Source organism: Akebia trifoliata, chromosome 2, assembly GCF_017979445.1.
Source record: "Akebia trifoliata isolate Shusen 1 chromosome 2, ASM1797944v1, whole genome shotgun sequence".
Taxonomy (NCBI): Eukaryota; Viridiplantae; Streptophyta; class Magnoliopsida; order Ranunculales; family Lardizabalaceae; genus Akebia; species Akebia trifoliata.
In genome coordinates this window covers 14,228,495-14,243,815 of record NC_141376.1, presented here as the reverse complement: position 1 = coordinate 14,243,815, position 15,321 = coordinate 14,228,495, and the positions used below count along the sequence as shown (strand labels likewise).

Here is a 15,321-nt window from a genome sequence, read left to right as displayed (position 1 = left end):
GATTAGGATTCTTTTGGAAGATTGGGATTTCTTTTCTATAAAAAGTGGGTAAAACCATTGTAAAAGGGGAGGGAGGGGAATGAGGAGAAAATGGGGGGGATGAGATCATGTAAAAGGGAGATTCAAAATGTAGTGGTATGACTTCATGAACCTATGGAGGTAGGCATGTTTGTCGAATTATGTAAAAAATCTGTGTTCTTTCTCTCTTTCGTTCTTTTTGTGATTAATTTGTCGGATCTCGATCCAAATCAAGATCTTGAGATAGAAAGCGAAATAATGCCTCTACATATACGTATATATTTTAGGTGATGTCCAAATTGGTTTGAGTTGACTAGGAAGATTTGGCTCTTTTGGGGTAGAACCCCTGATTCAGATGGAACCTGGTGATCACCAATTCAATCCCGAAAACTGGTTCTTAGACCAAGGCTGCTACTATGTTTTATTTTTTGTTCTGATTCAGATTGCTTAAAAGAGCTTTAAATAAGATCATCCAAGGTTTGGATCAGTAGCCAATACTTTTCCTTAAATTCCTAACGTCTTTCTGGCAAGGTTTAAATCTTTGTTGTGTGTGTGATGAAGAAAGATGAGTGCGAATTTTGGAAAATCACATTCCTGTTGGTCCATGTGTATTTACGGCATCCCAAATTCACAAAAGTACCCACTTTAGGATGCCTTCAACGCATTATAAAAGAATAATGCTGAAGTGACGTTAAGATTGTACCTTGCAACCGGACGTGAAAGTGTGTGGGAACTATGAATGTCTTTTGAATCGTATCTGGATTAAACACATTTATGGTTCTTACACACTTTCATGTCATTATGTGCAATATGATTTTTTATTTTTTTTGGGAAATTATCTGGGTTAAGGCAGACCCAAACCAGCTACAACCTTAGGAATCGTGAATCACTACGATCCTGATCAAGGCTCGACAAGAGATCAATATGAATAGAGCTACAATCCATCACATGGCAGCCCACAACAAATTGCATAGATGCAAGGAGGTCAGCAGCCCTGTTAGTTTCTTTAAATATGTGGGAGAAAACTACTTCGTGGAAGGAAGAGATTAACCTTGAGATAACCAAACATGGATGGTGAACATGCCAAGGGGGATTCCAAACATTGTTAAGGATGCAAACAACAACAAGTGAATCAAACTGAACTTCAATACGAGAACATTGATGGGCTGTAGCTAAACGGATCCCTTTGAGGATTCCTAGCAACTCATGATGTAAGATTGATTTAGGAGAATCCATTCTGGCAAGAGCACCTATCATAGTACCTTCATCATCCCTAATAATAGTTCCATAGTCACCTCTCAAGGGGGAAAGAGCACCATCAGCATTTAGAGCCCACCACCTAGTCTGAGGTTTTTTCCAAGAGCAAAATGTTCCTCTTTTGTGAGAAAAGGATGCTTGGAAGTCCCAAGTATGCATGAAGGCCCTGTTGTGATCCGAATCCTCAACATTGTCGATTCCATCTTTAAAGTTAATCTAAATATCCTCCAAGATGTTATGGAGCACCAAGGATGGACTCTTGAATTTGTTTTGATAAATACGATTGCATCTCTCCCACCAAAGGTGATAAATTAAAGCGCAAAAAAGCAACTTATTTAATCCTCCTATGGATAATAGAGTTCTCTTTGAAGTTAGCCGTAGCCCAATCCACTTCCTCTTCCCAAGTCCTCTACACTCTATTCAGAAGGCATCTCTTAAGGATATCAACCCATATACATCTCGCAAAGGGACATTGGCTGAAGAGATGAGTATCGTCTTCAACGTGACCTCTACAAAATTTGCTAGTAACATTCACTCTAAGCCCCCACTCATTAATTTTCTTCAATGTTTTAAGCCTACCTTTCATGGCTAGCTATGCAATGAAGCTATGCCTCGAAAATTGAGATTTGTTTTACACCAAGGAGGCCTAGATTGGTCTAGGAGTAGTGGAGTGGGTCGATTGAATGGCAGAAGCTACTGAAAAATTGCCATTGGCAGTCATTTTCCATACCACTCTATCTACAACTCCATAGTGGATTGGAACTTGACCAAGCTGATATGAGATCTCAAGCAAAGTGCCATCTCTTCCCTCTGAAACTCTCCACTTACCATCCTTGATCAGGGTCAAGACTTTAGCCCTTGGACCAACTCTTGAGTCATAGGTAAGATCTTCGTTGAACATAGGACTCAGGATGCCGATGGGATGCCATGGATCATCCCAAATCTTGGTGGAGTATCCATTGCCAATGAGATGAGTAATGTTGTTGAAGGCATTGTCTCTAGTTTTGAGGATTTTTTCCCAGCTCCAAGAGGCTTTCTTAGGGATCGTAAGAGTCCAGATTTTTTTTTTCTTTCAATAGATGAGATTTGACCTATCTCAGCCAAAGGGAGTCTTGGTTCAAAGAAATCATCCAAGCATATCGTGTGATTGAAGCCTTGTTCCATTCAGTAATGCTCATTAAGCCTAGCCATCCCTCAACAATAGGTTTTCACACGTCCTTCTAACACACCGAGCTATAGTCTTTTTGGTTATCAGGCCCAGCCCATAAAAATCGAGCACAAATTATTTCCATCTCCCAAACAACTTTCGCCGAAAGAATAAAACAATTGCACCAATAAACTTTGATGCTAAGAAAAATCAATTTGACTACCTCCAATCTTCCAGCATAAGATAGGAATCTGCCCTTCCAAGAGTTTATTCTCAAGGAAAATTTCTCAATAAGAGGTTGGCAATGTCTAACAGAAAGCCTAGAAGAAAAAGGGGGAGCCTCAAATATCTGACAGGGAGATTCCCTTTCCTGACTCTTAGAATATTTGCAATATCATCATCTAAGAATCTATTATCTCCAGCAAGAAAGATCAAGCTTTTATCCGGATTGACCTCCAAACCAGTTAAGTTGCTAAACTCAATCAGAACCGAATGAATTGCCTCAACACTCTTCCTATTACCCTTGAAGAAGATGAAAAGATTGTCCGTAAAGCAAAGATGAGTAATCTCCTATTTCACTCATCTGGGGTGGAAGTCAAACTGCTTACACTTGACATTTTCCTGGAATAAAGAGTTGATAATTTTCATAATGAGGACAACTAGGTACGGGGACAGAGGATCGCATTGTCTTAGACCTCTTTTTCCTTTGAACCACCCAACAAATGAGCCATTGAAGGAGATTGTGTAGGACACACTCGAGATGCACTCCATCACCCAATAAATAAAGATTTGAGGGAATTTGAAGGCTACAAAAAAATATTGTCTGAGATGCTTCTTCCTTTGATGAAAGTTGATTGGTTCAACCCTACAAGATTGTGCACCACCTGACTGATCCTGTTGGTAAGAATTATAGAGATAATGTTATAAAGCATGTTACGACAAAAAATAGGTCTGAAATTAGGAAGTTCCTTTGGCAAATCAATTTCAGGAATTAATGATATAACTGTTACATTGGTTTCTTTGAGCATGTTGCCACTCCAAAAAAAGCACTTGATAGCCTTAAAGATATTAATTTGATGATGTTCCAAACTTTTTGGTAGAAGCAAACATTGAATCCATCAGGGCTAGGAGCTTTGAATCCATCCATATTGAACAGAGCACTACGAATCTCACTATCCTGAACATCCGCGACAAGAAGATCTTGATCTAGACTAGAAAAATGTTTAGAGAAGGATGCAATCTTCTAGTTGCCCAGAATGTTGTTCGTGTTGTTAGAGCCCATAACGAATTTAAAGTGCTCAACTACTTCCAATTCTAGATTTGCAACATCAATGATAAGATAACCTTCTCTCCCAACAATGCTAGTGATCTTGTTTCTGGACCTCATAGCCTTCAGAGAGTGGTAAAAGAATACATTGTTGTTGTCTCCAAGTTTTAGCCAATTGAATCTTGACTTCTGCTGAATCTCAGATTTCTGGATTATAAGGATATTAGCATAGGCATTAGAAAGCCTTCTCTTTACCAGTGTAGGGAATGCAAGTTGAAGATTCGCTTGCGAAGTGAATTGGACAGCAGTTAGCCTACTACGAGCTTCTCTACGGGATTTAAATCTATCTTCAATCTTGGCTTTATTCTAGGCTTTCAACTTAGCCTTGATAGCTTTGAGTTTGATGGTAAATCAATAAAGAGGATTCTCATGTTCTCTCATGTCCCAAGCTTCCTTGACAACAGTAAGAAAATCCTTTTCATCAGCCCAATAGTTGAAAAATCTGAATGGCTTCTTTCGCCTGACATAGTTCTAGAGGTATTCACTAAACATGGGCTGTGATCCGATAAGCCAGTAGGCATAAACAACCCTTCAACTTAATTAATTTCATCCACCCACTCAACATTAACCAAAATTCTATCCAACTTGGATCAAATCCTCCTAGATTCCTGCTTATTAATTCAAGTGAACCTAGCCCCAAGGGCTTTGATATCAATGAAGCAGCAATTATAAAGACACTCTGTAAACTCCCTAGAGGCAGCACGATTACTGTTCCTTCCACCCACTTTCTCAAATTGATTCTTGACAGAGTTGAAGTTCCCCATGAGAATCCAAGGCATTCTCATCACAAGAGAGGTATCAACCATTTCCTCCCAAAGCCTTCTCTTATCTACTCTTTTGTTGTCCCCATAGATCACAGAGAGGAAACAATCCTTGCCTCCCTTAGAGTTGACAAGGACATGGATTCTTTGTTCAGTTTTACTAATGAGTAGAATGTTCACGATGTTTGGGTCCCAACAAACCCAAATCCTGCCATGGATGGCCTTATTGTAGTTATCAATCCTTCACCACGAGGAGCAAACTTTTTTCATGATTCTATCAGCATTTTGGCTACTTACATTGGTTTCAATTAGGCCAATGATTGCTAACTTCTTCTTTATAACAAGGTTCCTCACCTCATTGTGTTTTACAGGGTTTGTTTAGACCCCTAACATTCTAGGAGGCAAAATGCATTGGGAACCGGGTGGGTTTTCCCCCTCCCTTTTATAGCAGTGTCTGCACTTGGCTCTGAATAAGTCCTTCTGTCAATGTTTCCCTCTCTTCTATCATACACCTTCTCCTTGTTAATCTTTGGGTAGGCTTTCCCGTTGCTGCCTTTAGTCTTTAAGATTGGCTGAATGCTCTCTGTTTTCATACCTGGGTTGGCTTCACTAAAGGCCTTGGAACCTGTTAGTAGGAAAGGTATTCTTGTTCTTTTTCTTCCTCTTCTTAGGGGGTCTAGAGCTCCCTCTTCCTCTTGTAAAACTCCCTGAGGGACATTGAGTATGGGGTGTTGGGATAATTTTAGAAACCTCAACATTGGTTTTAGGTGTTGGGGGCACGAAGAACTCCCCCTTTTCCACATAGTTGTTCCATTCCATAGCCCCTTTCTCAGAGTCTTCATTAGCTTCTATGGGTTCTACTGATGTGTTGTTATTCTCAATGGGTTATGGGGTTTCTTTGATCATGATTCCAACAGTTGCATTGGGTCTTCTTTTCTGATAATTGACTTGCTGCCAATCACTTGCACTTGGTTTAACAATGGTGGCCTCCTCTTGTTTGTTCTTCTCGGTTGTGCACTCTCTTGGGGGTTTCTTCTTTTACTCAACAGGCTTCGAATTCCTAGCACTGGGGCAGTTGGAGTTTGAGTGGGCAAAGATAATGTAAGAGCTGCACCTTGGGGGATACTAGTCATACTCTACCCTCACATCAACACGAATATCCTTGTTGATTCTTACTTTGAGGATTCTGGGGAGGTCTGAGTCAGGCCTGATCTCCACACAAATTCTGGCAAATGAGAGCCTACTGCCATCCTCAGTGGCATTGTCCATGTACAATGGCCTCCCAGCACTATTAACAACATAGCCAAGACCTCTAGGGGTCCACAAGTGTTTAGGAAGGTTGAAGAGCTTGATCCACATGGGGATGGAGGTTGCTTCTCTCTTTTCTGATTCCACTAGAGGATCCCAACGCTTGAGTACCATATGTTTCCCTCCAACAAACCAGGGGCCTCTCTAAAAAACATCATGGATGTCATCTTCTTCTCCAAATCTAAAAAAGAAGAGTTTGTTATCATCTAAGAAAATCTCTAGGGAGCCTTTTACTTTCCACAAGGAGGTCACTTTATTTTTCACTAATAAGAAAGGCAATTTAGCATTGAAAAAATGTCGTACCAAGCAGTTGTCCCATTTAGAAATCCAAAACATCTGCAGGGCAATTGATTAACACATCTTTGCCATCTCTGGTGGACTCGAAGAAAGGTATCTTAGTTAAGTTCTTTGTCGAAGCTGTTGAGCCAAACAATTTTGCCCAAGGTTTGAGAGTCTCTCCACCTTTGTTAGTCCATGTCCCATTGGTTCTCTCTATTGTGACCGACCCTCTGCTTATATTGAAGTTATTAATACCCTTGGTTACCTCCCCTTTTGTCGTTGAGTTTAGAGCTTCCCAACCTAGATTTGTCCGAAAGCCTATGTGCTCCAACGGTTGAGTATCTTTGTTGCATTCCTTAGCTTTCCTAGATCCAGCTTCATTGGACACTGAGTTAGTGGTAGGGCCATGTCTTGGTCCTTTCAATGTAGCCTTGACTCCAACAAAATCAGTCCAGGAAACCCCATCCTCACTAACTTCTATAGTTTCTCCTTTGACTAGTTCTAGATCAGCGACATCACTTGCCCAAGCTACCCTAGAGAAATGAACTCCTCTAGGTGATCGTTCTCCATCCATTGATCCTTGCTAACAGACAGCCATTAAACGATGGCTCTGATAGTTACCTTCTTGTGTGCAATTTGGTGATGTATAATGAAGGAATTGGTGTGGGATTTCCTAACCCCTGTTTAATTGACAAAAAGAAAAATGTCTAAGACCTCATAGGGATGTTAGTATTGTCCAACACTTTTTTTCCAATAATACCCCTCATCGTTTTGTCTTTTAATGAAAAAGATAAGGACATATTAATCTTTTACACAATAAAACGAGATATATTATTAGAAAAAAAAATGTTGGACAATACAAACAGCCTTATAAAGTATTGGACATTAAAAAAATAATTTTTATTTATTTAGATTTCTATCGATTGAATTTAAGATTTTATAAATATTTAATAATTTTTTTAAAAATATTAGATAATAATTATTGAAAATAAGTGGAGATAAAAATTATATTTAAAATATATTTTATAAAAAACAATGATAGTCAAATATGACATTTATGTAAATACTACTGATAATTATGATTTTGGCACGTGGCAAATTTAATGATTTACTTGACGTGATAGGTTCGAAAATCGTAAATATGCTCTTCTAAGATACAAAACAGCGATTCCCAGAAAGGATGCCGTTTGTATTTCGAAGAGAGCCGATCTACAAATTCCAAAACTGTCACGTGACGTAATTCAATTAAGGATGCCACGCCTTAAGTCAAATAATCACGACTCTGACAAAAATAGTGAAATAAATACTCTAAATTTTTTTTTCTTCGTCTCAAATCTGCATATATGAATACTAAAATAAAGGACTCTGTTTTATGAGGTTAATGCATTAACCTCATAAGATTTCCCAAACATCTTCGCATCCCTGACAATGGTTGGTGCTTTTCAATCAATTTTAGCTGTGTGTGTGTGTGTGTGTTCTGTGTGTTCAAATCTTCTTTAAAGGGTTTGCTACTGATTTCCTGAAAGGCACTGCTTTTGAATCAGTAATGGCAAAACAACTGTAAGACAGCTAAACTCACAAATCTACGGAGATGGGTTTCAAGATTGTTCTTCAAAATTACTTATCTAGATTCTAGGAAACTAGGGTTTTGAATGAATCTAGTACTTTTGAAAGCATTAGTGGTAGAAACATCAGTAGAAGGTTGTCTTGTTGAGAGACAAGAAACCGAGTTTATTAAGCTTTTTATGAAACACATTACTTCTTCTTTTGAGAGATTGCTCACCTAATGTTTGTCAAATTTTCTGTGTGAATCTCTTATTTGTTGAACAACTTCTATCTATAACGCTTATTTATTTATTTATTTATTTTTGCAATATAACAGATTTTTTGTGGATTTCAGAGTGACACAGATTTTGTAGGAAATCTGGGTCAGTTGGATTCTCAATGGCAAACAGCAAGTATGAGTACGTAAAGTCCTTTGAAGTTGAACACAAGTTGATGCCATCAACATGGATCGTTGTTAGAATTGATGGTCGCCATTTTCACGAGTAAACTTTGTTTCTTCTACTCATTTGATTCTATAATTACTAAATTAAATTGTATTTACATGATCAGCAGTTTCTTGAATCTGAGTACTACAACACAAATACAATATCTCATCTAAGTGTATTTTGATTGACTATCAAAAATGGGTGAATTTGGTTCCACAAGTGAATGGGCCTTACAAGGGATTTACTTCTTTAAAAATCATTCTGATTGGTCCTTTTAAACGTTAAATTTATTGACTTTTTCATTTCTGACTTCTATCAGAGTTGTTTTCATCAATATAATAAATTTGAATGGTTGATATCATCTGATCATTGGATTGCCAGCTTCTTGTCCAGATATAGTGATTGAGGACCGTCATAATTACCTTGGTTAGGGACATATCATAAACGTAACATAGTTTCATTCGCTTATAGTTCAAATAGTTAGTATCATCCTTTTTTTTTTAATGAGAACTGCTATTGCTTTTACTTATTGGACCCCATTTAAAAATAAATAAAATAAGTGAATGGTTGAGAATAAGTAAAAGTTGGGGTGCCAATACAAGCTCGAATAGTAACCCCCCCCCCCCCCCCCACCCCCCCCGGCGGCTAGATTTCTATTTTTTGGGTTTAGGATTCTATATGAGCCTAATCATAACTCTCAACAACTACTGAAATTGTCTGGACAAGTATTATAATGTTGAGATTATAATTTGAGCCAAACCTTTGTAATGTTTGAAGATTGTGTTTTAATCTTTAATTGGGGTATGATAAATAATTTAAGAAATTGTGGTGTAATAAGTCAAAGTTGGGGTGCTAATAGCAGCTTTCTTTTTAATTGATAAATTTTTGGAATCATCCCATGGGATCTCTTATGATCTTTGGGATTTTACTAGGTGTTGCACAAAACTTTTAGGTTGATAAGTGCAGACATCTTCATCTTAATGTTCATGTGCAGTCGGTATCGTATTTCAAAACTTCATTCCATTTTGGAATGTTTAGGCAGAAAATTCCAGTTTCTACCGAGACCGTAATAAAACATTGACCTTGAAAGTTTGAATTTTTCGAATTTTCTCAGTTTTTCTCCTGACCAAAAATGATCCATTACTATGACTGAATTTCAAGTGGAGATATACTTCTTTAATGAGGAATTCTGAAAATTCTTCATAATATGTATGCATGTATGTTTGCATTGGATAACATAGGGTATCCCACATCCCTTTTGGGATATGGACTAATCCCTATGGTTGCATGCCTCTAGTTTCCTTATAATATTCATTGAACCAGCTGATTTCCTAAAAGTGTACGGATGAAGTAATGAATGAAGATATAGAAAATAATATTCTAATTCTATACAAATCTACTATTAACTTTCCCCAGTCATATAAAATATTAAATCTGGGAGATGTTGGGAATTTTTATTTAGTTATCATGCAAAGATGTGGCACCCAATACTCAAGATCTCGTTTATATGGCTTTTGGTAGATTTTCTGATGAGCATGAATTTGAAAAGCCAATGATGAGCAAGCTTCGAATCTCATGAACTCCTGTGCAAAAGCCATGTTAGAAGAGTTTCCAGATATATTCTTCTCATACGGGGTCAGTGATGAGTACAGGTACTGAAGTTTTTCATAATTCATGGGCATATAGCTCTACTCACATGATTTTATTTCCGCAATCACAAATAATTAATTTTTTTTTCCGACATTTGAAGTTTCTTATATTGTTCTACATAATAATTCCAGCTTCGTTTTCAACAAGACATCTAAGTTTTATCAAAGGCGTGCCAGGTTTTCTCCCAATCTTTTACCTTTTTATTTCCTATAATTTCCATCTTTCCATTTTGTTGATTTTTTGAGGAATACTCAAGCGAGGATGGAAGAAAAGGACAGAGCCATCCTCTCTGCCTGCTCTGTACACAAGGTGCACGTATATGGAGGTTAGGTGCCACCATTACATTGGTGCCCAAATAGGAGTATTATTGGGCCAAACATGATCCTGACAATGTGATCTATTACAGTTATCTAGAGAAAGTATTTTTTTAAATGGCCAACAGTATACGTGTATGTGATGATCTAACAGGGCCAGTTGTTTGGTCCTATGTTACCCAATTCGTTGCTACTAGTCCGAACTATGAACAGCTACAAAGCGAACCCGTTCGTGTTATGGTTTGTAGTGGTTCGTAAAATCAAGCAAACCACAAACCCACCGAATTTTGATTGGGTTCGGCGAACCAAAACTTTTGGTTTGGTGAACGAAATAATTTTTTAATTGGTTTAATGAACCAAACCAGTTTATTATATTTTTTATTGTTATATTTAAAATTTGGATTATTATATTAATTTATTTCTATTTAATTTAGAAAATTTTAACATTATAATTGTACTTATTACTTGTATACTTGAATTATATATATGCACAAGTGAACCAAAAAACGAACCATCTACCTACCCCTACGAACTGGGTTCATTCTAAAGTGGCAAACCATGAACCTGAATTCGAACCAAGTGAGCCGATGAACCAGGCATTTTGACCTAGAAGATCTCCAGGATGGGAATTTTTCAAATGGTGGTTCCTAATTGCTGTGTATGTGTGTATCATGGTAGAAGCTAGTGATACAGATTTTTTCTAGTCCTCCAATCATATGATGCATTTCATTAATATTCTCTTGCAGTTTGTCAATCTGATCTACTCGGTACATCGCCAACTTGTTCCCAAATTTCCTTTGCAGCAAAATAGTGTCAATCACTGTATCATTCTTCTCATCTGTCTATGTCATGAAATGGAAAGAATTCTTTCCGCAAAAAGACTTGAGGTCTATACCTTCTTTTGATGGACGGGCCATATGCTATCCTTCAACTAAGATTCTTCGAGATTATCTTGCATGGAGGCAAGTAGATTGTGAGTAGCGGGTTCACTTAGCGACGCTGAACCTATCTTTTCGACTTCATTCTATATAGCATATAAAATTGAACTTCATCCAAGACACATGTTTGCAATTTCAATAGGCTAACTTTCCATTCTTCATTCCTCTTTTCTATTCTACAGGTCACATCAACAATCAATACAACACTTGTTTCTGGATGCTGGTTAAGTCTGGAAAGACCAAAAGTGAGGCTCAAGATACTTTGAAGGTCGTAAAATGTTGTTTACGAGTGAAGAAAATGTTCTCTTTCATGTGATGTGTCTGTTTTCTGTGCTGAAATCCTGCTTCATTGCATTACTTGTTATTTTTTGGTCTGCTGTTCTTTATAAGTGCTTTATCTTTTTTTTTTTTCCTCTACATATTCTTTTATTATTATTAATTTATTGGTAAACTATCAGCATCATTAGTAGGTTAGCAGGCCTATCCTTTTTGATTGATTGATTGTTGATGTGAAGATTTTGTAAATGTGTCAGTTGAAATTGTCGCCAGGCTCCCTTGCTGTGCACTATACTCGAACATTTTCTAAGTTCATGGCAAATTTTTTTTTTTTTTTTCAAATGCTTGGCTCAAGTGCAGATCAAAATCTATTGTTTTGTTGAAGTTCCAAATTTCAGAGGATTTAAATTTGAGAGTTGCTATTGCCACACCAATTGTGTTCTAATTTTTGGTGATTTACATAGAAATTGGTGTGGCATTAGTAAAAGTTGGTGTGGCAATAGTAGCTCTCTTAAATTTTCTCATCTTTACTTTAGATACTTGGGGATAGGCTAAAATATTCACTGTTGTTTTGCTCGTTACTGCCTACTTTATTTTCTTCAACATTGTTCATCCTGTTCAATAGCTTAATAGTTAATAGTACAAATATTCACACATAATGTTATAATTTTGCAGGGTACTCAATCGCAGGAGAAAAATGAATTGCTTTTCCAACAGTTCGGTATCAACTACAACACGCTACCGGCCATGTTCCGTAAAGGATCCTGTGTTTTCAGGGACAAGGTTATTTTCTATCTTATTAAATGAAAGAAGAAATCTTTGACATTGGTCAATTGTATCTTGCTTTTTATTTTATTTTATCCCACATAGTGATCTGTGGCATTATGTGAGTCCACTTATTTCGTGAATGTTTGGCTCACCACAATGCCAAACAACAACAAAAAAAAACAAACAAAAAAAACATGTCGGACTCTGTCGTATGGACTAACATGTAAGACAGGCATATATAATGTTTACATATTTTCTCAAGACAACATATTTGTCAGGACAAAAACTGAGAGTATCCAACCAAGACATTCTGAAACAATCCCAAAACATTGAATGTTCTGTTCTAGTCTCCGTCGAGATATTCCAAGATAATACAAAACTTTAAACCATGATTAGGACCAGCAGAGAAGGTCTCTTCTAAACTAAATACTTTAATATTAATCTGTGATTAAATCAAATGTGTAAGATCAAAGTCATTCCATTAAATCATATTCATGGTCTACAATACACATTTCCTTGGATGATTACTGTTATTTAGATCTGTAAATGGCCAGTAAACCAATTATTTTTCGTCTTCGTCTATTACATGCAATAGGTCCCACTATCGCTTGCCAAAGCTTGCACTGACCCACTATTTAGAAGCCTTTTTTGGGTCATACCTTTTGCTGCGGGTTTATGCTTGACATGAACTATTTTATTAGCAGAATTTCCGGTAATATCTCACTTTTATTCTGATCTTAGTTCACCTGTCCAGTTTCCTGTTTCAACAATGAGGAATCCTGAAGCTCTCATTGAATTGAAGTAAAAGTAGTGGAAGTGGTATAGGGAGAGTAGTGTAGAACTGACAGTTTCGTCAGTTCCACTTCAGATATCAAGTTAGCTAAAAGTCTATTCAGTTGGATGATTATAACCAATGTTTGAATTCTCGTCTCAAAGCCAGGATTAAAACCATGACAATATTGAAACATTTAATGTTTTGGAATCAAGGTTTTACTTCGACTTTGGCTGAGACAGTCCAAGACGGTACAAACTTTAGAAAAAAACATGATCAATCCACCCAAGATCTACTTTTTTTCAGTCAGGACATGTTTGCCATATTTTTCACTTGTCCAAAAAGTTGTGATTAGGTGTGAGTTATGATAATCCCATGGAATTTATATCTTGGTTCAATATTATGTTGGATTAATTCAGGTATGGGTTGTAGAGTCTGAGATGGGCACCTTTTGTGGGATTCGACGGACCCAAAAAAATGAGGATTTGTGGACTCGATATACTTCAAATAGTATAGGGCCCCATTAAATTAATTTAATTAATAAGGATAATAATGAAAATACCGGTAATTAAATATCTTGTCATTTGTTTCATCCTTTAAAAATATTATTATGACTTGTTCTGGAGTGACTTCCAGACTGACCTCAATTAACACTTTGCTGATGTGGAGGTGTGCATAGAACCATAGATGCTTTTCACTCGTATCTCGATGAAAAGTATCTATGGCTCTGTACACATCTCCATGTCAGCAAAGTGTGAATTGAGGTCACTCCAGCATTATTCAATTATCATGTGTCATGAATGTATCTTCTTTGACTTTACTATATCTTCATTTTAATTTTCAGGTGGAAGAGGTGGTGAAACACACCGAGGGTGGAGATCCTGTTAAAAGATTGCGGACAAAGGTGATCATAGATCACTGTGATATCATCGGGGAAAGATTTTGGAGAGATCACCCAATTCTCCTCGATGATTAGCCTCATCTCTGCTAAGGACAAATGTGGAATAGGTAAAACTTTAGTAACTTTGCAAGTTTTAGAAAGAACACCCTACTTAAAATAATGTCAAACCTTAACATGGATACAACAACATTAAAGCCTTATCCCAAAGATTTGGGGTTGGCTAAAAGATTCATGTTCCTCCCATTCTACTTCATCCAAAGCCAAATATTCTGTTTGAACCTTTATTAACATGAATCCAAACCCAAAATAGGATTCAACTCCAATGATTGGGACAAGACAGAGAGGATTGTGATGGTTATTTATAAAACTCTTTAATTTGGAAATGATTTGTTGTGTCATAACATCTCAGTGTGCAAGTGTGGCATTTTGTCCCTATTTAAAGAATAATTTATATGAAGTGTTACTCTCTGTATTGGCCATCTGTGTAACATTGATCCTATATTGGCCATGTTGGCGCAAATGACAATTCAACTCACTTAAGTTCATGGTTAGATTAAGGTTAAAAAAATTTCAAAACATGTCACAAACATTCAGAAAAGTAGTTTTACATTTCACAGAAGTCAACATTTTATCATGTTTGAATCTTCTTTAGTAGTGAGTTGCCTGTTTACATGCATATGCTATATGATTTTTTTTATTATTTTTTTTAACATATACATGTTCTGTGTTTGATAACAAAAAAAAAAAAAAAAAAGGCTAAAATATTTAAAATAAATTACAAAAATGGTAAACAAAGGATTCGAAAGTCATTTTTCTCTCCAGAAAATGGAACTAAGGCTGTAAAACTGAAAATTTGGGTGCCCCATCTACAACTTGAAACCGAAGTTGGGATTGTCATCATTTTTCCAGAGCAAATTTTTCCTTTTCAAATGCAATTTTCTTCATTATTGGTATTTTATTTTCCCTTATAAAATTGGAAAGAACATATATTCCAACATACTAAAATATGAGTTCTTCAAAATCCATATTTTTGGCACTGAAATTTCTTCCTCCCCCTTACCCCTCTATTGTTAACATTGAAAATAGGGCCTCCTTGGTCAAGTACCTCCATTGTCTGAGCAAGTTTTCATTCTCCATGGGATTAAGGAAAATAGTATTTTGGTTCATAATTTCCTATGAGCATTTTTATCTTTTCACTTGAACAGTAAGTTCTTTCTACCTTTTACTCCACTAAACAATGACAACTTAAAGCTGAATGTGTCAGGTTCTTAAGTTGGTTAAAAGTCGGATTTGTTTTTTTATATTTTATTTTAAAATCTGTTGGTAAACTTGTTTTTAAAGAGATCACTAACTCAGTGATGATAGGAATTGAATCTAGCTCCATGGTATCAGCACCACTGGACCCAAACCCTACCCTATCCATTTTAAATATCTGGCCAAATCCATTTTAAATTCCTTTTTATTGTATCAAAAGCCTACCAAATAACAATAAACTGATTAAAATAGTATTTTATTAGTAAATTTGAAAAAATTAATTGCATTCTATTCAATAAAATTTTATGGGTCTTATTATTAATTCATAAAAAAAAAATGATTATATAATTACATTTTAAT

At 36.4% G+C, this 15,321-nt stretch overlaps 1 protein-coding gene across 2 annotated transcripts; it reads left to right on the top strand.

The window, feature by feature from the left end:
* Positions 1 to 92: 92 nt before the first annotated feature.
* On the top strand, positions 93 to 14,108 carry LOC147409709 (tRNA(His) guanylyltransferase 1-like). Of its 2 annotated transcripts, XM_086431719.1 has the most exons (8): positions 93 to 159; positions 8,008 to 8,145; positions 9,610 to 9,740; positions 9,870 to 9,914; positions 10,856 to 11,025; positions 11,173 to 11,258; positions 11,942 to 12,049; positions 12,789 to 13,588. In XM_086431719.1, the coding sequence occupies exons 3-8, from the start codon at positions 9,664 to 9,666 to the stop codon at positions 12,837 to 12,839; spliced, it is 537 nt and encodes a 178-aa protein (XP_086287845.1). In that variant the 5' UTR covers positions 93 to 159; positions 8,008 to 8,145; positions 9,610 to 9,663; the 3' UTR covers positions 12,840 to 13,588. The 2 variants fall into 2 exon arrangements, with proteins under 2 accessions (XP_086287845.1, XP_086287841.1); XM_086431715.1 differs by lacking the exons at positions 93 to 159; positions 12,789 to 13,588 and adding an exon at positions 13,651 to 14,108 and having other exon boundaries at positions 7,122 to 8,145.
* The last annotated feature ends 1,213 nt before the right edge of the window (positions 14,109 to 15,321 follow it).